This window comes from Anastrepha ludens, chromosome 5 (assembly GCF_028408465.1).
Source record: "Anastrepha ludens isolate Willacy chromosome 5, idAnaLude1.1, whole genome shotgun sequence".
In the NCBI taxonomy this organism is placed as follows: Eukaryota; Metazoa; Arthropoda; class Insecta; order Diptera; family Tephritidae; genus Anastrepha; species Anastrepha ludens.
In genome coordinates, this window is record NC_071501.1 from 117,444,655 (window position 1) to 117,469,592 (window position 24,938).

At 34.6% G+C, this 24,938-nt stretch overlaps 1 protein-coding gene across 1 annotated transcript in view; it reads left to right on the forward strand.

The window, feature by feature from the left end:
* The first annotated feature begins 8,116 nt into the window (after positions 1–8,116).
* Positions 8,117–24,938, forward strand: part of LOC128864366 (uncharacterized) — a 33,272-nt gene continuing 16,450 nt past the window's right edge. Inside the window, exons 1-2 of the mRNA XM_054103988.1 lie at positions 8,117–8,285; positions 13,314–13,531. Of these exons, the coding sequence (XP_053959963.1) occupies positions 8,268–8,285; positions 13,314–13,531 (236 nt within the window). The 5' untranslated portion in view covers positions 8,117–8,267. The remainder of the gene's footprint in view (positions 8,286–13,313; positions 13,532–24,938) is intronic.

Here is a 24,938-nt window from a genome sequence, read left to right on the forward strand (position 1 = left end):
ACCACAACCCATACCTCCACGGTAAGGAGCCTATCGGAGCAACACAACTCCCCCGACTTAGCCCATCTCCTTCCCTCCTGCTCCAACCCCAGTGCGGGGCAAACCAGCAGCTCTTGGTACCCCACACAGTCTGTTTCGTGTGTCAGACCGGAATATCTCGGAACCTGACATCAGTTAAATTCAAATCTTGCAATGGCTGGTGTCATTTTCGGAGATGTTCCGTCCTGCGCACCCCCCGTGAGTGGACAACTGACTACGTTGGCGCGGCCGCCCACCACCATCAGGCCGCAACAACTACAGCGGAATGCACAGCAGGCCCAACGTAGGAGACCCCACGCATCCCTCACCACCCGAGGTGCTACTGCCTTACCAAGAAGCTTTAAGCTTCATCAATATAACTGCAACGGGCACACGAGTAAGGTCGACGAGATAATTGACTTTATGAGCCGACACAGCATCCCAATAGCTGCGGTCCAGGAAACCAAGCTGCACACTAAGTCCTCCCTGATCACCAGTGATGGCTACAACGTGCACAGACACGATCGCGAGCGAGACAATGGTGGTGACCTAGCGTTTATAGTCCACCACCCAATGCAGTATCGTTTTATTGATGAAGGCATCGACCACAGGGATAGCACATTAGAATGGCCAGGTATAGCTGTCCGGACAGGCGATGCCGAGCTCGAAATTTATAAATAAAAACTTAAGTTTCATTTGAAATTCGACACTGTTATTGATCTGTTTTTTTTTTTAATTTTTGCCACACACACAAGGGTTTATTATTATTTTCATTTCGTATTTTTTCTGCAGTCTCTTCCGTGGCAGCCAGTTTAAAGTAAAGTAGTTGGTTTAAAGTGATTGTGAAAAAGCATGGCTGGTTTGTAGTTGCTGGAACATCGCTGGATCATGCGTAGTGCTGTATTGCTGTTGTTTTCATAGTTGTTGTTGTTGCACTTGTGGCAGCATTCAACAAGTAACAAGCTTCCTAACCTATTGCTGCTGCTTCTTCTTTGACGTTACCGATTGCCATTTTCCCATCAGCTGCGCACAAGACTACTGACCACTTTGGCAGTAGCAACAAGCACGACGTAGTAACAACAACAACAATAACAACGGCAACAAATGCAAACACGATCGGCTGACTATGATTCGACTGCCGCCACTTCATTTTGCTCGCATTTAGGCTTTTTTCACCTCCTTTCAGTGCTTGGCTTTGCCTTTCTGCGTTCGAAACGAGCGACTTTTTTGCTTCGCTTTTTGGTTGTTTTTGCCCATTTGCTTGCAGTTGGTCAGCGATTTTTTAATGTCAATAACAACTGTCGTATTGTGACTGTTTGGTGGAAGAAGGCAAAATATATGGTTTTAAGTATGTGTATGTATGTATGTAGATGCGTAACGGAAAAGAAAAAAATAAATTTGTTGCTGTTGCTCGCGCGCATTGATCGCTATCGGCTGGGAATCACGCCGCATGGGGTGCCAGTCGTGGCGCATTGGCGTGCTTGCGTAATGCGTAAATTGGCACCTCCACTGCACTCCATGCCGGCAATTCACTCCACTTTCGAATGAAGTTGTAAGCACTCACTTCTTCATGGGTATAAAAGAAATAATTAAAAAACACAAAAAACCAGAAGAAAATACTTTGACGCAATTCCCGACACTAATCACTTCTTTCATATTGGAAAATTGTATTGTCATAGGTAATTGTAACTCATAAAATGCATGCGCAGCACCAAAAAAGGAAAACAAATTTAAGAAAAATAACTCGAAAATTGTGAGCTTTTCATCTGCATTTGCATAGAATGGTCAAATAAGCATCAAAAATGATTTGATTTCGGTTTTGAGTTATTCGAATTCAAGTGGCATGACATTGTTTGTATTTCTTGTTGTTCTTTTTCGTTTTTGTTTTCTTGTTTTTTCCTCGCTGGTTTGTTACAAATAATTGTAAACCCTGTTGTAACAATATTGCATCATCACACACATCCGCGTTGTCAATATTGCCACTTAACTGCCGTTCCATTTGACATTCCGATACACAAAATGCTTTGATTGAAGATTTTTTGTTACAGATTTTGTGTTCGAAAAACAGAAACAGAAACAAAAAATCATTATTGGTGAAAGTACTTTAATTTTTGTGTTGCGTAATGATGAGCTGATTTACAAGTGTCTTTCGATTTGTTACACATTTTCGATTACATGGAATGGCATGAGCGCAAGGAAGTAGCTATGAATTGATTGATTCTCACGATCCTAAAATATGATATGGGAACACGGATGCAACTAATTGACATTTGGCACAAGTTGACAGAAATAATAATAATTAATGGGATAATGTCACAATGGATTTGAATGGAATGGCAAGGCATGCAATATTGATAAGAAGTAATCGATAAATTGGCAACTGTATTCTCCATTATTCTAAATTGCCTTGGGATCGAACGAAAGTTCTAAAACCATTGGTAGCTTACGAGTTGCTAGATTTATACTTTGCTTTAGCTGAAAATCTCTGGCCATATTCACTGACCGCAACAGACGTAGAAAGTTTTGATAATTTTGTTTTTTTGCATATAACGAATGCTCGAATTCTTTTTTGCATGAAACACCGTCCCCAAAAAATTATTAAAAATCAGAGCGATTTTTACCTACTTGAAACTTACATTATATTACAAAAGGCCTTTCAAGGGTAACTACTAGACGGTATCTTTTTGTATGCCATCTTTGACATCTATCAAGTAGACTGTAATCATAGATGCTTATACGATAGAACAACGCGTTCAAATGATTGAAATTTATAATCGAAATGGTTGATCTTTAAGGAAAACATATCGGAAATTTCGTGATTTTTTCGTAGAAATAATCATCCGAGTGAGTCGACGACAATTCAAAGGTTGGTGAAAAAATGTCAGCAAACTGGTTCTGTCGATTCTAGAAAAAGAGCTGGCAGACCAAAAGCTGGACGTTCTGTTGAGAATATTGCTGCTGGAGCGTAAAGTGTTGCTGAACAACCTTCGACTTCGATAACTCGACGTTCTCAACAGTTGGGTATTCATGAGTCGACTGTTTGGTGGATTTTATCTGTAGAATTGCTCTTGGTGGACATTTAAATGACGTAATTTTTCACATACCTCAGCTAAAATAGAAACGACAGGAACTTTGATCTGTTAACTTAGAGCTTATTTATTCAAAATAGTCCCCTCTGGCCTCGATACACTGTTTAGCGCGATCTAAAAGCTTATCGAAAGCGTGTTTCAGGTCATTGACCGGAATGCCCTTCAGGATGTCGGTACAAACCTTTTGTATGGCCTCTACGGATGCAAAACATTTTCCTTTCATGGCCAAATGCAATTTACCGAATAGGTAGAAGTCAAAGGGAGCCATATCCGGCGAATACGGTGAGTGATTGATGGTTGAAATGCGATTTCTAGTCAAAGTCACAAGAGTGGATCGAAGAGATGCTGCATTATCATGGAATAAGCGCCAGCTTCCTTCTTCGCGGTTTTCAGAACGAATTCGACGAATGTGAAGCAGCAAATGCTTCAAAACGCCAAAATAGAAAATCGCATTGACGGTTTGGCCCGTTGGCATGAACTCCTTGTGAACAATTCCCTTAGAATCGAAAAAACAATTGAGCATCGACTTGATTGTTAACTTCTCCAAACGCGATTTTTTAGGTCTGGGGCCTTCCATTCGGCACTTTGACGCTTGGTTTCAGGTTCATGTTGGAAACACCACGTTTTATCACCCGTAACAATGTGGTAAAGGAAGTTCTCGTCTTTTCTCGCCTCTTTAATGAGGTCGTTCGAATGTTGAATTCTGAGAAATTTTTAGTCCTCAGTTAACTTGTGCGGAATGAAACGTGCACAAACCTATTGGAAGCCCAAATGATCAGTTAAAATACGATAAATCGATGTTTTCGAGATATATAACTCCCATTCCATGAATTTCAATTTCAAAAATACTGAAATTAATATAAAAACAAATGAATTGTCAAAACTTGTCAATGAGTCCCTATGCTATATTTATTCAAGGCATTATTGAGTATTAGTTGAAGAAGAATCAGCTCATAGGCTGACGTTCCATGGTACGTGTTTAAAAAAAAACAAAAATTGAGATTTAGTTGATGATATTCGAAAGAAATCAACCAATAACACTTCGTTGCCGTCTGAACAACGATTGATTGCCCGATTGTGTGACTATGTGTGAAATTATCGTGCAGAATTCGGCTGCCGAATCCCCAAGTGACGTGGCAGCTGAAGTTCCCCTCATAATTCCCGTTTTCATCATAGTTAAAGAGTAAACCTTGTAAATTTAGCATCCTTGTTTCATGCATAAGCCCCAAAGACTATTGCACTTCCGTTGGTGTGGACACCCAGCTTTCTCGGTTCGGATTATAGTACATCATTTGTAATGCAATTTAATCATGTTTTTCCAACGAATGATAGGAGTACTTGCATTTCAGTTGTACGCATCAGTTGTTTTGTTTTTGATTGAATTTCTCTGTGATTAAAACCATCCTTAAGCTTAATTTCTGAGCAATGGAATAAGTGCTCTCATGGTGTACCGACTTAACGATGTCCATGAATTTATCAACATTTTCGACAATCGGGCTACCAGAGCGTGCCTCATCTTTGACGTCCATATGATGAGGATAGAATTGTTCGCATCTCCACTTTGCTGTTGTGTTCGATTCTACATTGCCGATGAATTGGTCAACTGCGGATCAGCGGTTATCCCACAGAGAGCAGAGCCAAAAATCGGTATCAGTTCTGCAGGAATCATGAATTGGACTAGAGATTATGTATCCAATTTACATCAAGAACGATGGTCCAATCTAGAACTCTGCAGCTTGAGATAAACCCGAGCAGAAAACTATCGAACTTTGTTCTAAAACTTGGTAGAAAAGACGTTCGGTATATGGTCCGCATTAGTAAAGGCACAACCCCTATGACGTTGGAATCATTGAGGACCCGATTTGCCGGTCTTACTTAGAGGAGCGGGATAGCACTGAGTATTTTCTCTGTGAGTGTCCTGTCTTTGCTACGGAATTTTGGGTTCCGATGTCATGAGAACATGTAATATTCGTTCTCTAAAACTGGAGGATATTTTCAGATTTGCCAAAGAACCTAGAAAATTCTCACACGACTAGCTATCTCTATTTATATTTCTATTTTATCTTATCTTTTTTTTCTGTCGCTTATCTCCTTTCCTCCTTGACTGACCACCCTTTTACTTTCGAGAGCTTTGAATACGATGGGTTTTTTTGGATGGGTGTTTTAGAAGTTACCATTCTCTTTGTACTTCTTGGCTTGCCTTTCTCAAATTTTAATATAATATTGCGCTCTTAATGCGCCTACTCCGATTTTCATCGCAGGATGCATCGTTTTTTTGTTTTTACCCTTATTTGGCTATGCAATTTTACCACCTATTTACCACCTTCGTTTGCTGTGTTCTTTGTTCCATTCAGGATGTTAACAATGAAAGTCAACAAAGAGAATATTCGGTACATTTTATAGTTTTTCTTTGATAAAAGCGTAAAGCGAAAATGAAGGCCAGACCGCTGAAATTGTAAATGCTGTTTATGGTGCCGATACTGCAACAGCTAATTCCGTGCAATTTCGGTTTCGTCGACTCCGTTCAGTCATTTTTGATGTTAAAGATGCACCACGCACAGGCAGGTCCGTCGTCTAAAATGTCGGTAAAATCACAGAAATAGTCGAAGTTGACTGCCATGTTAGGAGTTGTAGCAGCGCCTAGCTGCCAAAGATTGACCATAAAATAATTTTAAACCACTTGCGCAAAAATTTTATGCAAAAATAATGGATTTCTTTTTCCCCAAATTAATATAGTAAAAATCTTGTAAATTAAAGTGCCAAACTTTGCACGAAATTCCCTAAAATTTTACTAATTTCCATGAATCATCATCAAAATTTTCCACTTCTTAAACCGAACCCCTGAAATATTACTGGGTACGTAGTAAATGCATAGTCCATTAAATTTAAAAGTAGCAAAGTATAAATTAAAAGTCGCTTACAAATTGCGTTGATTTTGGCAAGTTTTTTTTGTTTGGATAAGCTGTTGTTTTCTCCGAACATGAGATTTGTATTGAGGAAAATGTTTAATATCGTTTGCGAAAAAAAAAATTTTTGGAAAACAACGCGATTTTGAGCGGCTTGAAACTTTCAGTTTCTTATATCAAATTTTAATGGGCTATAAAATTGTATACCCACAAGTTTTAAATGCTGATGATAATTTTTATAAATTTATAAAAGTTTTGAGAAGTTTAAAACTTTAATTTATGCTATTTTTGTTAAACAATAAACTAAAGTTTTTGTAGGTATAAGATTTACAAAAAAAATTTCCGTGGAAAATGCTGCTAATATTGTAGAAAGATGAGATACGCAAAAGTGTATAAAAAAAGTGTGAGCAAAAGTTTACGTATGTACGACTCAATCTTTTTCAATATCAGTTCGGCAACATAAGTCCAGATTTCCGGCTATCCGACGAACTACGTATAAAAACTGTTATTACCGGATTCAATTTTCTCAATTTGCTGTTCTTCCAGTGGCAAAAAGAGAAACACATTCTTTAATGATCTGCTCTTAATTGTTACCGTTATGCACCTTTTACAAATCATTATTTTTAACACCGCAAATAATCTCAAAAACGTGCTTTACTTTCAAAACGACGCAGTTTTGCGGCACGACAATGCGTTCTTTCCCAGTGGGATCTGCTTTGCCGTACCTTACCTGTTCTAATAATCCAACCAGCTCTTTGCTATATACCCGCGACTAGTTTTCATGCATTTATTTGAACCGAATGCCGCTTTAATTGCAAATTATTTGGCTTAGATGTGATTTAAAAAATTTTAATTACTATTTTTGCAATTTCATCTGAGAACTATAAAAGTAGATCTCCGCCAAATTTGGACAAAAAAATTTAGATTGCGGCCGAGCAAAATACCTTAAAACTGCGATCATCATGGCTGAATGGTTAAAGCAACCATCAATCGCTATTTACGAGCACAATTGTTGGTGGCTGTTTAACTGCAATGGCTGTTGGTGATCAACACCAACTGATCTTCAAATCAGCGAAAGTGCGATCGTGCTGGCAATGAACGTTGTTGCCAAAATGCTAGCATCTGTTTGACTGAATGAATGTTGTGTTTGCTAGCCATTTGACCGCGCGTTTCTGCCACTTTGAGGCTTTTAGCCCAAGACAAGCGATCGCAAGTCCAGCAGACAGCTAATAGCCTGAGCTACCAGCCAGTCAGCCAGCCAGCCAGCCATCTGTGTGAGTTTGCAACATTTGGCATGAGATTGCGGGGCATGACGAAGATGTTGCAGATGCAGATGAAATTAAGTTAAAGTGAATGAAGTGCACAAACAAAAACAGAAAAAGAAAAAAAGAAAGAAAAACGAAACAAAATTATAGCAATTGAGAGACGAATTTAAAGGAAAAACGAAAATGAAATTAAAAGCATGTGAATCGGAGAGCGCCGATATGTGGCTGATGAAGTTCGCCGTAACGATCATTAAGCTGCGTAGAAGAAGATCACAAGTCCGGTGTCTCAAAACAATAACAGTAATATTAGTCACAACAAAATGGAAATAAAAACAAAAACATTACCAACAAAGTCAAACAGTCGACAGCAGTGGAGAGCAGCCGACCGACTATGAGCGATCGACGAACCAAAACGATGAACACCGGAAAACTGCTGAGAGTTTGTGTGTTTTCTGCTATTTTTCTTTGAGTGTGTTTTGGTTTTTGGTGTTTGGTGTTTGGTATTTGGGGGTGAGGCAATGAAACCGAAAGTGATCGCACACGATCCACAAAAATAGCAACAACACCAACAAGTGCGACAATATAGCTTTTGCAGCAATGAAAGCAAAAGCAAAAACAAAATCCAAAACGCTGAAGCCTTCTTCAGTTGCACCAGAAGAAGTTGCCGCACCACTCGTCGCCGCCGCCACCGCCCACCGCACTGACGACGCTACGCTTGCGCAGATAGTTTGCTCTGCGCTTGCGCTACGTCTTCGCTGGCGCATGCTCGCCGAAACGGTTTTTGCGAAGCGTACCTATATAAGCGACGAACTCCGCAGCAGAGTCATGCAGAAAGACGCGCCGCGCCGTACAGTGTATTTGGTCTCTTGTTTACTAGTGTATTTTTAATTGGGTTTCATTGGTAAACCTCTGCAGTAGCAAGCGCCGAGCATCCTTAAATACTACTCCTCCGAAGAAACTATAATTAGTTTTCAAAAATTTCAAACAAAATGAAGCGTTTTTGTGCGGTACGTGGAATGACGAGTTGTTGCTTTGCTTCTTTGTTTCTATATGAAAAGTGATTTTTTTAAAACTTAAGCTATAAAAAAATGTTGAAAAATCGGAAAAATTCTATAGGATTAAAAATATACAGCAAAATATAAAGAAATATGAAGAAAAAGAGGCTAATAAAAATATGTATTGGAAAAGAAATAAAAAAAAAAAAAAATATTTTCTAAAAACTTCTAAAATCTAAATGAAAATATTTAATAATTAAAAACAAACAAATAAGTGCATAGCAAAATAATTCAAGCGATACAAATAATACTTCCCTAAATAAATAATATTTGAAAAATATTTACTTAATAAGTATAACATTTAACAAAAAATGAAAATAATTAGAAAAACATATTTTTAATATAAAAAATATAAAATTTTACAGAAAACTAAAGTAATTTGAAAAATATTTATTTAAAAAGTATAAAACTTAATAGAAAACTAAAATAACTTGAAAAATACTTATTTAAAAAGTTTAAAATTTAATGAAAATTAAATTAATTTGAAAAATATTTATTTAAAATTACAAAATTTAAAAATATTTTTTTAAAACTATAAAATTTAAACTTTATTTAAAAAGTATAAAATTTAATAAAAATTAAAATAATATAAAAAATATTTATTTAAAAAGCTTAAAATTTAATAAAAATTAAAGTAATTTGAAAAATATTTATTTAAAATTATAAAATTAAAAAATATATTTTTAAAACTATAAAATTTCAAGAAAAATCAAATAATTGTAAAAATATTTATTTAAAGAGTATAAAATGGAACAAAACTTACAAAAATACAATTTTACAAAATTTGAAGAAAACAAAATTGAAACATTGTTTCAAAAAAAAGAAAAATTCTGAAAAACTAAACTTAAAGTCATTTAAAAAAGAAAAAAATAATAATACCAAATATGAATTCCTTTTGATTGTACAATTTTTAAAATCAATTAATCAATTTAATTAAAACAATTTCAATTTAATTAAAACAATTTTTTTCTAATTATAAACAATTTTTTTTTTAAATTGTTGAACTTTTCGTTTTACTTTTTTTAACCTTAAAAATGTAACATAAATATGTGAACACGAGTTTTTATGAAATTCGATTTGAAGTGCTTACGTTAAAGCAAAACTCTTATAAACAACTCTTACATAACATAAATAAGCAAAATGTAGGGTTATCTAATAAGGGGTGTTATTTTGATATTCAAAGAAAAATGCTATTTTTTAATATAAATGATCGGATGTTTATTTCATTATAAAGAGGAAGGTATGCCGTTAATAGTGGAAAATAACATCAGACAAATGGCCACCACGACCACGCTTACAGGACAATATCCGTTTCATGAAATTTTCCATAACCGAATTGCAAAGTGGCTGCCCTCGATGTCCTCGATAGCCTCACGAATTCCATCTTTGAGGTCTTGAATCGACCCTCGGCTGTTGGCGTAGACCTTCTTCTCTTTCAATTGGCCCCAAATAAAAAAATCACGAGGAGTTAAATCACAAGATCTCGGTGGCAAATTGTGATCACCTCTTCGAGAGATAACACGGTCCGGATACTTCTCCCGTAAAAGATCAATGGTTTCGTTGCTTGTGTGGCACGTAGCGCCGTCTTGTTGAAAATAAACGTTGTCCAGATCAATACCCTCCATTTCCGGCCATAAAAAATCGTTAATCATGTCTCGATAACACCTGTTATTGGAAATCCCTTTAGGTCGTGTGGACAAATCGCATAATTCAATTTAACTTTGCCCTTTTAATACTAATAATTTTGTTTCATAAAAAGTATTACAGTATAAAAATTAATGTACTTATACCAGAACCAGCATAAAATAGTTCGAACTCATTTATTAGAAAAATTCATTTATTTTCAAGTAAATTTTGTTCGAGAAAAATTTAATTTCGGTTGAATTTAAATTTACGAAAAACAAAAACCCAACACATTATTTACAGTTTATTTCTAACAAGACAATTTCTTTTAAAATATGTATTATTTAATTTTTTGAAATAATGCATTTGAAAACTTTAACTTAAATGGCTCGTAAACACTTCATTATTGCAAAAGTGATGCTGGAAAGAAATCAACTGAAAAATTATTAATAGCTTTTTTGTGAAAAATTGTATTTGCGCTAAGTGTATACACTAAACCAAGAGCGTGCACAATTAACTCTGTCATAAAAAATTAAAAACAAATTTTCTTTTAAATTAAAAAATATTTTTTTAAAATATTTTTTTTAATTAGATTTTTTTTTTTTAATATTTGAACCTACCTAAATAATAAAATTTTTTTTATTTAAATTTTGTTTTGTTAGTTTTTTAATTTTTTAATTTTTGAATGTACCCAAATAATAAAATTTTTCTTATTTAAGATGTTTTTTTCTATTTTTTTTTTTTTTTAATAAAATCTTTTTTAATATTTGAACCTACCCAAATAATAAATTTTTTTTCATTTAAAAATTTTTTTTGTTAGTTTTTTTTAATTTTTGAACCTACCCAAATAACTCATTTTAAAGAGTTAATTTGTTCGGCTCATAAGTCCTTTGAAATTCCAATATATATGTGTATATAATTACATCCAATTGGCTCTTACACCCTTTTCTAGCTCTTTGGCCTAGCCTCTCCTCCTATATGTGGCGTGTGTCTTAATGCTTTTCCACAAATGGAGGGACCTAAAGTTTTAAGGCGACTCAGAAATTCCAAAAGCAAACTTAAAAAATTGCAATTAAAATTTATTTGCCATTTTATAAATATCTATTAAAAATAATTTATTTTAAAGATTGATTTGGCTTGGCTCATGAAAGTTTCTTATTGTACAGTTAACGTTAAAAAATACTCGATAATCGCAGTACAAATTTATTTGAAGAAATATTAAAATACACTTAACTGTACAGTGAGAAAGAAACTCGGATATTTAATTTTTTATAAAAAAAAATTCATTAAAATTATTTAAATTTATGTAAGCTGAAAATCTTTGAACTATTAAGTTTATAAAAAAAAAAAAATGCATTAATTTATTAAATGTTTTTGTATTTATTAATCTGTTATTTTTATTAAATTAATTTACTTTTAACTTTTAACTTTTTTTTAGTTTTACTACAATTTTTTAATTAATCAACGCAAATATAAACAAAATATTTGATATTTTTGAGTATAACACCAAGGTTTTTTCCTACAAAAACTTAAATGCATTTCTTGGGAAATATGCTGATATCCAATAATTTAGATTTCAGTCAAAAAATATCTAAATGAATTCCAATAAAAGTTTGCCATAAAATAAAAAATTTAAATTGTGTCTGAATAAAATCATAAACAAATTCAACTAAAATTCTTCCATGAAATAAAAATGTAAAATGATGTCAGAAATAAAATAATATAATTGGCTCTTATACATTTTATTGGGTGTTTGGTCAAACTCCTCTTCCTATTTGCGGTGTGCACCTAAAGTTTTATGCCGCCTCCGAACGGCAGATGGTTTTTTATGAGCAACTTTTTCATGGCCGAAAAACATTCGGAAGTGGGCCATTGCCTGCCGAGGGGCGACCGCTTTTAGAAACATTTTTTTCTAACATTTGATTTTTCAAGTTTTAGCTAGTTTTGAGCTCAGGGACCTGACTTCAATTTCAATGATAATTTAAAGATTTTATGATAATTTATAAAAATATATGTAATTAATTAGATTAGGTTAGGTAAGCAAGGTTGGTTGTCTAAGACAAGGCACTCGGTGGCCCTAAGGACCGTTGTGATAATTGCATTTGATTTACATCCGCTCACTAAGTTGCTTAAACCACTTAGATCTTTTTAAGAAGGTAGCCAATCCATCCAGTGAGACCTTTTGCAATTTTCCCAGGCCTTCAAAGATATAATCGCCAAGATATTTGGCACGGTTTCTTGGAAGTACAGAACATTCACCGAGGAGGTGTTGTACGACTCAATTTCTTCTTCATCTTCACAACTCCTGCAGAAGTCATTTTAAAGTACAGTCATTCTATTGGCTAGGGTGCCAAGAGCGCAACTACCCGTTATAACACTTGTGAGAAGGCTGGTAGTTGATCTGTTGAATCAATTGACATTTTGTTCTTTTAAGATTCACTTTTGGCCAGAGCGCTTTGGAGGCCCTGAACTTAATAGTTTAATTAGTTAGAACTATGTAAGTTCTGACTATATTTTTGAAAATTAAATGGGAGTGCACAAGATTTAGCAACTGGATAAAAATTTAGAAAATTCGTAAGAAACAAAATTCTAAAAAATTAAAACAAAAATTCTTTAAATGAGTCAGCGTCACATAGCGCAATGGTAAACTGCAGGCATAAACAATTAAAGTATAAGAAACTTAGTGAATTGTAAACTTAGGTGAATTAGATACAAAAATCGCAAAAGCTTAATGAAAAGTTTAAATTTCATGCAGCTATTAAATAAACATAATTCGCGTTGTAGACCTCAGCAGCTGGTGTTCATTCTCTGATTAGTTTTATATTAGTATTTTATAATAATTCTAATATATAAATAAATTTAACATTATTTCTTTAAAGCTATAAAATAATTTATAAAAAAATTGTTAATAATTCATAAAAATCATATTAAAATAATTCATAAAAAAACAAAATTTTTACATTTTTGAAATAATAACAATTTCATATAAATACACATATAACGAAATAACGATAGAGCCAAATGAAGTAAAAACAAATATATAAAAAAAATATTTTTGTTTTTATTTTTTAAACTTTGTACAATTATAAATTATTTAACAAATAACTACTTAGCAACGCTAGCAACAAATATTTCCATGAAGCAAGCGCATAAAATTAAATATACCCGTACTTTTAATGTATATTCCTTACAATAATACAACAAATTCACATACAAACATTTTCACAAAATTAAAATCTCTGGCTTGCACATTTTTATGCTTATTTAAGCGAATCGTCAATGGTCAAAGCCGCTCTTCTAATGAATCTTCTCCAATTGTTCTTTCTCTCTCCCTCTCTCTCTCGCTCCACTCCATAGGTTTTACTTGTTTTGGTAGCAGCTGGTTTGGCAGCAGCACGCCCAGAACCACCACGTGACAGCTACAGCGCCCCACCACCCAGCAGCTATCAACCATCGGCGCCCAGCGGCGGCTATGGACCACCACCGGTGTATGGACCACCGCAACAGCCGCCTGTGGTGCATAAGCACGTCTATGTGCATGTGCCACCACCAGAGCCAGAGTACCAGCCACCAAGGTGAGTTAGTGCAGAAGAGCGTGGAAGTAGAAAACAAAGAAGGGATTTACAAAAAATAGAGAAAAAAAAATTAAAACAGTCAAAAGAAAAAAAATTAGAGTAGTGAAATAAAAAGTATTGAAATGGGAATTAGAGCGACTTATGTAAACAGGCGTAGTTTAGTCTTAAGCGTAAAATTGAATAGTCGTGTAAAGATTTTTCAAGTCTTGTAGTTTGATATAGGCTTTTCGAATGGAGATACTTGGATGTGTAAAAACAACTTTCAAGATTCACATTTTCTTTATGGTAAAGTGCATCTGCGGCCGCCGTAGCCGAATGGGTTGGTGCGTGATTAAATGAAAACCTCATTAATTTGCCTGAAAAAGCCATAGGAATTGCCATTGTTAGCGCTCTCTTGTTCGCTATTTAGCTTCTTAGTAGTTTGAAATATCGAGAGCTGGCTGCAGCCTAGCGCCAAATTGTCTAACAGGTGAACTTATCTTTGTTTCGAATTTAAAGGTATTTGCGCTTATTAAATAATTGCAAAGATATATTCACATATATACAATACATATTTGTGCGTTTGCTTAAAAGTATGTGCCTCATTGTGTGCCGACGAAATTGTTGCTCTCTTTCAGTTGAAAAATGATATTGACAATTTCCTTTGAAGCCATAATAAACCAAGTCAATTGAGTCAAACAAGCGAATACAAATCATAAAAATGCCGGACAAAGCAATATTAAACAACGTTGACACAGTAGACAGTCGTGTTTTTATTTCATATAAATTTTCATTGCAAAAATTCAATATTATTTATATCTCAAGCATCGGTAGAGGGTAGCACAGATTAATAGATATTGCATTGGTGTTGTTGCGCTGCGCAATTAAGCCATTCAAATGGCGTTTATTGGGTAAAGTAAGAAGCTGAACGAAAGAAACTAGTGACACATATTTCACAAGGCAACAAAAAATTGCCAATGATAAATGATTTCACAAAAGTCCAAAAAAATAACATTTCAAATTAAATAAAAGAATAACTAACGACAACAAAATAGCGATAATTTGTGAATTGTAAATTGTTGCAAATATTAATGAAGTAAAGCAGTGACATTAAAAACTAAAAAAAAAAAAAAAAATAATTGGGTGTTTGGCCAACCTCCTCCTCCCACTTGCGGTATGCGTTTTGATGTTGTTCCACAAGTGGAAGGGCCTAGAGTTTTAATCCAACATCGAATGGAAGACTTTTTTTATGAAGGACAGAAATGCACTCGGAGGTTTGCCATTGTCTGCTGAGGGGCGACCGCTGTTAAAAACAAAACCGTAAATAAATGCAGTAGTTCGTCTAACACTCCTTTGTTTACTTTACACTGAATTCACCACACCTCGGTGCCAAATGCTGCTACTACAACTGAACAGATAAACCAACTAAAGTTCTTCATCATGACTGCCATATACATCTTTAGCTTCCTTGACTAAATGAACGCTTTGCCTATCTTCATACTGCATAATCGAAATAAAAAAAGGAGCTTGGCACTTCGACCCTCCGATCTTTTGTGCGCGCATAAAGGTTGAGCCCACAAACTTTTGCAATTTCATGCAAAAGTGATATTATATTTAACTTCCAATGTTGATAGCGAAAAGCGAATAGTCTTAGCTGAGGTTAGGTTAGGTGAAGTGGCTGTCCTTCGACGCACCTAGACGAGTTGAGGCCTCTTATGACACCACCGCGGCTAGACTATCCGTACTCTTGGTCTTCTCTAAACCATTTTGTGACTTATAGAAAACAGGCAGGCTATTTTAACTAGTTTCAGATTCGCAGCATCCGCAATGTTGCTCAGAAAAGCGAGACAGTGCAATCTCAACCGTCTTCCACACAGAACCATGCACCCGCATCGAAGGTGTTCGACTGTCTTTTCCTCTGCTATATCCTGACAGCTTCTACAATAGTGTACAATAGTCATTGGATGGTGCCCCTATTCTACTGACATGTCTTCCTTTAGACTGTGCTCAGATGCGTCACCTACTACGAGTCTTAGATCTTTCCTTCCTAAAGTAGACTCTTAGTGCGACCTATGCTCCATTCGCGCCACATTTGTTTACTGATAGCGCAGGGGTTTAACTGTTTGCAGTTGGAATTTGCAACAGTAATGAGGTGTATGTCTATTAAAAATACACATGTCACCAAGGGCATGGATGTGTCGATATTGTGCTGACTAATTTGGAGCGAGGAACCAAATCTAGCTAACTCAACTCATACGCATGATCGAGGGGATTTTGTATGAGTTATCGAAGGGACCGCGCTTTGTTGCTAGTTATCTCGATTTAACTAAATATTAAGAGAAACGCTGATATAGTAGCAAATAATTACCACGTCACCGGGTAGTCTATTGTCGAATTCTGCTCGCTCATTTGACACGTATTCACACAGTCGACCAATCAGTGGATGTTCAGATGGCAACGAAGTAATGGCTCTGCTGACTTTATTCGCAGCACAATCTTAGTTTATTTTATAAGCAAACAGCTGTCTTGACCCCAGTGACATCAGGCAATCAGCTGATTTCTTAAAATTCGCTGAGAGCTGGTCGCACCTTCCGAATTCTTTTCAACATGGAAAAAATGTAATATTGCACCGCTAAGGGAGTTAACAAGGAGTTTTTGTCACATAATTTTAAAAACAACTGCTAACAGGAGATTCACATTGACCAGCTACTTTCAGCGAAAATTTTCTTGTTATCGCTAATAACTCTCAGCAAATATCGACTGCATCTGGCGGCATGCGTGTCGTGTGTGCAATCGGAGGGCACAGCTCGCTTACTTACAACTCAATATTCGTCCGCTTCGCATGTCGCTAAATGTAACGGAAAATGCTGACAAGCTCCATGTTGCATGCAGCATCGGCGGCACTTTGTTAGTAGCAAATCAAATACATATTTATGAGTTGCAATTTGTGTTGCTACCGCCGCGATTTGTAGCATGCGTGCTGGCATATAAATTGTAAATTTTTACAACTGCAATTTGTTATTGTGTTTACTTCTTTTTGTTTTTTTTTTTTTTTGTTGTATAAGTGGGAATTTCAAAATGCATGTAAGTGTTTGCAAAGTAAAATTTTTGCGACTCACGCCTTGGTGTGAGCGGCGCACGCTCATACATAAGCATTAGGGGGGTCAGCTTGCATGAAACAAATTGACAATTTGTCTCGACATCGTGGGCATCAGATTCCGTTTTTACATAAATGTTTAAGAAAAAAGTCCAGTCAGTTGCCAGCCTCAAATTTTATAAGAAAATTTCTCTAACTAATATGAAAGTAGGGAAGGGGTTACAGATATGAAGGTAGAAAGCAGAAAAAATGCAGCTTCTGTTGGAAGTGCAAAGTATCTAAAGCCAAAATAATTGTAAATAACTTGTTCATTGCAGACAAAAATATTAATTAGAGGAAAAAATTAAAAAAAAAATATTTTAAAAGTTTAAAATAAATTTTTGAAATATTGTAAAATTTTATTTGTTCTTAATTTTTTGCACATTTCAATTTGATTTACAATTTACATTAATAAATTACATAGAGTCCATTTTTTTATTGCAATATTAAAATCTTACATTAAACTTGTCTTAAGGTGGTTCTTTAAGTCAAAAAATAGATATGAAAAAAAAAAATTCTTCGCACCAAAAAAATCCCAAGCACAAATTTGTACTAAATATTAATAAGAGAAATTAATATTCATAATACTTTGTTCGGTATTAATCTTCATATTAGCTACGTATTAATTAAAAATAGTTTTTTTCAAATTTTGTTGGCTCGAAATTGGCTTTAGTGGACTTTTTTTCTTAGAATTTCATGTCAACGACTCGCTCTAATACATGTGCATATACATATGTCCGTGCATAATTACAATATTAATATGCTTAGATATGTGTATGTATATATGTTGCTTATGTATATATGTACTTTTTTTATTATATGTACTTTTTAGTTGCACAAATGCCACGCAAAAAATAAATAATTATTCAAAAATTCGCGCAGTCATATTTTTTTTAATTATTCGCATTTTGTTGGCACTCTGCCTCATACAAATTTCAATTTCAACACTTTCTGCCACATTTCAAAAGTGTTGCATATATTTGGCACCATTTCTTCTGTTATACCTTGGGAAACACTATTTGTCGCATGACATCTTTTTACAAGAAAAAAAAATAAAAAAATAATATAATAAGAAAATACTAATAAAATAAAAAAAATAATAAAATTTACTTGCACTCGAATTTACGAGTGATTTGTTATTCTTATTACTATAATAGCAAACTGTGTTAACCTTTTCGTTCAGTAAGCTATGAACCATTTAAATACCCATTTAGCCTGAGTGTCTTAGGAGCCACCAAATCTCCTGGTGCTCCTTGGCTCGACCTTTTCAAATTTCAATTTTTCAAGCTATGAATCCTTTAACGCCAGAAAACCGCTTCCAAATTGTGAAAATTTAGCGAAGTGTTGAAGAAAATGCCGTGCGATTCGCCGACATTCTCAACTTGTTGGACTTTTTTCTTACAGATCTTGGCTTCAATTTCTATAAAATATAACTCGTGCAAGAATTGCAGCCCGATGACCATCATTTGCGTTGTATTTTTGCTGGTTGGGCTCACTTAAATTTCTTCTTCAGATTTATTGGAAAAAGTAGTCAGGAATTGGACTGATCGAATGGGCCATGTAACTCGTTACTGCGATGGGCCTATGCTGGATTTCATGTGCAAAAAATAAATGCCATGAAATTATCTATCAGATTATAATAAAAAAATCATTCCAGCAACATTTTTGTTTGTATACCAGTTTAAATTCTCAAGCTCTTAAAACCCACTCGATTACTTAAATATGTTTTTAGAGTTGCCATGCGTTTTTTGAATAAGCTCTAAAATTTTTGTTTAGGGTTGCCAAGCGATTTTTTTTTAAGATTTTCTAAGGACATTTTATTGTTGTTTCATAAATACTTGGATTTGATGTCAGTTGTTATTAAAATATATATTTTAAAAAATTCCTTTTTCATACAATGTTTTAATTAAAAACAAATTATAAAATTTGTCAGTTTTTGGGCTACAGAGGATCTAAATAGATATGATAAATACCTAATAAACATGCTTTCAGGGTTGCCTTTGGGAGCTCATTTAGGTAAAGTTCTAAATTATTTTTTTAGGGTTACCACGAGTGTTTGGGAAAAGTTCTAAAATATGTTTTTAAGGCTGCCATGCCTTTTTTTAACAAGGCCAATTCTCCTTCATCAGCATCATTATTTCCTTTATCTCTCCTTCAAGCATAGGACCTCAATAAAGCATTTTCACCTGATCCTATTTTTGGCTTACATTTTTAGTGCGTTTCACAATTTTGCGCATTCATCGACTTCTTTTTCGTAGCGATACTCTCCTTATGATCTTAGGTCGACCCGTCTTGTGGCTTCCTTGGTGGTTCCAATCAAGAGCTTGTCGACAGATTTCCGTTGCATCTTTTCGGAGGATGTGACCTATCCACCTAAACTTTCGTAATTGTATATGGTTGGCCATTGACTGCAAGTAGCAATTTTTATATAACTCATCGTTGCTGACGCCGTTTGGCCACCTCTCAGGGTGTGGAGAATACGCCAGAGACAACAGTTTATAAAACTTTGAATTTTTCCAGTTAGATGGTCGGCTACAAGCCAGGTCTCGCATGAGCGGTAGTTGCTTAATTTTTTCTTTTTGCTCTGGCCAGGATATCCTTTCCCGCACTATTCTCAGCAGGTAAAGTCTTTGATTTGCCTAGGCAGGTAAAATCTTCAATTGGTTTAACTTCTTTGCCATGAATCTGAAAATTGTTGTCATTTTTGGTCTTCGTTTTTATCGATTTCGTTTTGTCTATGTGGATTTTAAGGCCAATTCTGATTCCACATATTTGTAGATGTCTTGTAAAATAAAAATACGTGTTCGATGGAGAAGAAGTTTTGATTTTTATTAGCAAATTCTATCGCATTTTAAACCGAAAAAGTTGAACAAAACCACTCATTCCCACTCACGCAACGAGGAACTCTAATTAGTCAGTCGTCAGCAAGAGTAGATTTCCTACTACATTTATATATAAATATGAACAAATTTCTATCATTTAAATTACTCCTTTTCTATGACCTAAAAACTAAGTAAAACGAAAAACGAAATTGGCGGCTCCAAAATAATTACAACCAACTGCAACTTAAGTTTACGCATTCCTAGCGTAGTTTAAAAGTTATATGCGGAAACTGCGTGGTGCACAATGAACTTAGCACCATTTTAAGTAGCGGCATGAACCTAAAAGTCGTACAAAAATTTCCAAAAAAACCAAACCAGTGCTGTCAACTTAAGCAGAAATTGCCACAATGTCAACCATAGCGGCGACGGAGATGACAGCAAAAAGCAACAAACGAAGTTGATCGCATTCAAGTGACAGGCGGCGACGGCGGCGATATTTGCGAGAGTGACAATTGACGATCAATGCGGCAAACTTTTTATGGATATTGGAAAATGTGGACAAAGTATGAAAAAAATAGAATAAAAGTCAAAAAGCAATCAGAGAAAAGGCAACTATTTGTGGCAACTTGTGTGGCGGGCACATGACCAAATCGCATTCACACACATCCAAACATACATGCCTACGTAAATTGGCATTAAAACAAAATAAATGAAATTTTTATTCAATACTCGTTCCACTGACTGACTGACAATTGAGGCAATAATTGGAGATTTTATTGGAGCTGTTCATATTTTTTTCGGTATTTCGATCAGGCATTTCAAAACTTTGCGCTGTAGTTCATTTAAATAATTTTTTTCCTTTTTTGCCAATGCTTATCGGAAGACAATAATCTGTCGTAATCAACTTCCTTATTTTATTGCAACGTCATGTGTTTGTGTGTGTGTGTGCAATGAGTATCAACTTGAGGATACTCCGCAGTGAAAGGCAGAGTTTGATGATTCATGCCTGTAATGCCTATCGTTTATTGTTATTTTATTGAAGAAATAGGTGTTAAATGTCTGTACGTTTACCATAGATGCGACTAACTATGCAAATTAAACGCCAACAATAATAGTCTAATGGCTAACGCTACTTAACATACGAGCACAAATGTGTTTGGAAAAAGACAAAAAAAAACACAAAAAAAAAAGATTGATGCCTGCATGATTAATGGAAAATGATGAATGAAAACTCAGAGAAAGGCGGAAGTGTTGAAATGCTAATTACTTCAAAAGAGCTGTGAGGCTTCGCAGTTTATTAAAAGTAAGATATGTTAAACACTTCTGCTGCTTCTTCTTTTGCGCCTTCTTCTCGATTATCGTCGTAAACACTGAGGCTATGCTCGCCGCGCTCAGCAAAGCGCGCCACTCGTTTTTCTTTCTCGCACTAAATGGCGCGAATTGTAGAGTACGTCCTTTTTCCTCTTTTTCCTTTCCTCTGTTAACACCAGCACGTACCACATTACACTAGTTAGTGAGAGCGCTAAATTTTCATACTATGTGGTGGCGCAAAATTAATCACCCTAACGAAAGATTTATAATTGTTGCGAATGGAGTGTTCCATCATTCATATTTAACACTTGTGACCTATTTATATAGCCACAGTATTCAAACAGGCAAGCAATGGAGCGCGAGCCAAAATAAAGATTTCCATTACCTAAACTGTTTTTTAGTTAGTAAAAAAGTTATTCAAAAACACCTTGTATGCATGCATTGCTATAAAACTTATACAGCTCATCGTCTCCCCTGAAGAGGAGTAGGGATTATTTTAGTGGCCACATAACTCAACGCAGTAGACGACGGCCGCTGTAAGTGCGAAGGCAGCCAAAAAAACAAAAAAAAAATTCAACTCTCCTTTCATCGTCATACAGCAGGCCAGACACCTCAACTTCAATTTTGCATAAATATTACAATAGTTCGGGGGTAAAGAAATCCAACTTTTTTGCTTACAATTTTTAATTTTTATTTGTTTTATTTTTAAAAATTGAAAAAAAAAAATTAACGTCAATTAAAAAATGTTTAATGTTAATTAAAAAACGTTTACTGTTTTCTAAATAATTTTTTTATGATTAAAAGCCAAGTAGATGAAACAGTTTGATAATGGAATCTTATTTATTTATTTATCTATCTATTTATTTAATTAAATTTAGGAAATATAAAATTGCTCATAGCCTAGTAAAAAAATCACTTCTTCATCAATTCATTTAATAAAAATTTTGAATAAAATTTTAATATGAAAAAATCGATAGTGGAAGGATTTTTGAGCAAATTAAATTATTTCACGGTTCTTAGAATTGGAGAGTTGAACGAATAATTTATTTTAATCCATTCTAATAAAAAAAAATTTCTTGATCTCGAAGGCTTCTAAAGCAATACTCGTTCCACCATTGGCCTCACATATGATACCAAACACAAATGTTAGGCGCGAAACAAAATTGCAGCAGGTAACGGGGTATGATGACGGGGTAACGGTTTGGGATGACCATCAGCTGATCCACTTCCCTTGGAAAATTCGGTTGGTTAAACATAATTGCGACGGGACGATTTTCATTTGACATTTTGTGATTACAATAAAACGCATTTTTAGTGAAGTCTTTTCGTTTGCTTTCTTTGTGAAGCCACTCGTTGAAGCTTATTGTTACAAACAAAAACGACTTCTTTCTAATTTATTGTACGATTTCTTGTGCAAATTGAATATTATTTGCTTGTTATTTGCCTGCTGCTGCTTGTGAACAAATAAATTGTCATCAAGTACTCAAAAAAGCCACCTTGAGCCTTCAACCCGTGGGAGAAAATAGAAATGAATCTAATTATTTTGCCGCCGCAAAAATAACCGATGGGAAGATATCTGTGCCCACCGCAATTCTATGCAATTTCATGCTATTAAATGTATTCTAATTTTGGCAGCTGTTACCCGTCAACCCGTTATTCGCTATCCGCTAGAATTCCCTTCAAAGGGTTAAGAAGAGTATAAACCGTATACAACTTAAAGATTTGAGGTGGATAAGAAAGCAGACCTAGAACTATAAGATGGAATCAGATCGAAGAGAAAATGTGCAGAAGACTGTGGCAGGAATCGGGTGTTTTTTAAGAGCTTGAGAATAAAACAGAAATATTGTTGGAGTGAATTCTTTTTATTATAATCTGGTCGATACTCTCAATACATTTATTTTTGAAATATGAAATCAGTCCAATTTCTTTCAACTTTTTCTAAAAAATCTGAATAATTAACCTAAGTGTGCGCAATCAACAAAAATGCGACTCAAATGATGGTGATTTGGTTTCAATTCTTGCACGAGCGGTATTTGAAAGGCATGTAAGCTAAGATCCTTACAAACATTTTCTACTTAGTCAAAGGTTAAAAGACAAAAGCCAACAAATTGAGAACGACGACAAATCGACATTTCGGCGTCCTCTTCAGCCCTTTGCTCTATGTACTGCGCGCACAGATTTTTAATTTTTTTTTAAAGTAAATTTCCATAATTTGAAAGCGTTTTTCTGGTGTTAAACGATTCATGATGACTTGTCTCTAGCTCACACATTATCGCATTGGGTTCAGCAATATCGATCCGACTGTTGCATTGCAGGTCTGAAATCGCTGTTTTCTTATTCACATAGACCTTACTTAAAAAAACAAAAAACCCAGTCTGGTCTGCGAGCCCTTTTGCTATTTTCAACAGAATCAGTGTGTCACTTCTGAAAGGCTCTTTATTTGTAAAAATCTATTACCAGTTACAGTTTACACCTCTCTGAAGTGGGTACTTTTTCAGTACATGCCACAAATCTTTAGGAAAATTGTCAAATTTGTTTCTCTCCAGCGGACAACGCTCCCATAATACGTAAATCCCCCATCCCCCTTATATCATATTATTAACTTTGTTTACTCTTCTCTCTTAAGCGATCATCTCCCATAAGCGGACCAATTTTCAGTCCCTTAGATATCCGCTTAAGAAAGAGTACATTGTACTCACTGTTTTATGTCGCTTAGCAGCTAGAAATAAAAGTTCCCTCCAATTAAGTGATCAAATGCGTAAAATATATGCCTAAATATTTTTTTCGTTTTTTTCAAAGTGTTCAACCGTAAATTTTTCTTGCAAAATTTTCCGGCTTTCGGCACACAGCGTCAGCTAAAAATTAATTTCCAGCTAATTACTAGGCCCAAAACGCCACTTTTAAGTAGGCGAAAGAAATACATTTCCATTGCAAACTTACTTACATACAAACATATGTAGCCATATAAAATGTTTGTGTGTGTGTATTGGTGGATTAAGACCAATTAGTTCAGCCAAAATAATATTTTGCATTATATGATTTTACTTTCATTTTGACGTTCGAAATATGTGTAACACTATACATTAGCGCCTAAGCGGTAATGGGTGACTAGTACAGGAGGCATCAACAACAACACCCGGCGATAACATCACAAAACCCAAATCCGTATTATACAAAATTGTAATGAGAAGTAAAATAGCTGAAGCAGCAATCAGGAAGTACAAAAATTTCAAGTATTTGTTTGTTTTGGTTTTTCGCTTTTTCAGTGTGCCACATAAGGTTGCTACTACATTGTCGCCATGGGCGTGAAGCACGCCGGTATTCGCCTCAACAGTAAAAGTAGCTTACATCGTTTATGGTTTTCTAGGTTTTCTGCAATTTTTTTATGTTTATTTTTCGTCTTTTTTCTTCTTTTCTTGTTTGCAAATTACGGGGCTATAAATTTATTTTTACGTTACGATTTTAATGTTTTATTTTAATCAGTTTTTCCTAACCATGCAATTTTTTTAATTAACTTGGAAGCGCTTGTAGCGGCACATTAACAAACGTACACTTATATATGTATGTATGTGTGTGTGTGTGTGTGTGTGTGACAGTTTGAAATTACTCTAAATTTTAATGGAGTATAATAAATGTAATAAAAAACGCTACTAAAGTTCCTATAAATGTTATGCATTTAAAACTGCACTTGTACAGGTAAATTTATTTTAAAGAGAATAAATATTTTAAATATTTTTGAATATTTTTAATATTGTTGAATATTTATTTTATTTTGGAATAATTAATTTATTTTAATTTTATATTTATTTTCAAATATTGTATATATATATTTTTTATTATAATCTAACAAATCAATTGGAACTTACTAGCTTCGGTATCAAATAATGTAGAATAATATCGATCTGCCTCCATTACCTGGTTGTGCGTGTGTGTGGTGTAGTTAAGCAAGCGCTCAGCCAATAGCGTGAAAACTCAGTTTGCCAAAATTCAAAAAAAAAAACCAGAAAATAATTCTGCTTTCTTTAGAGTAACTTCGGATACCCTACTTTTGTTTATTAGTCCTCCTTACTGCATTATTCAGTTTCTGTGATAAATCTTATGACACTTTTTTATCGATATCCGCTAGTTGAGTTAGGTGAATATGAAAAAACAGTTAAAT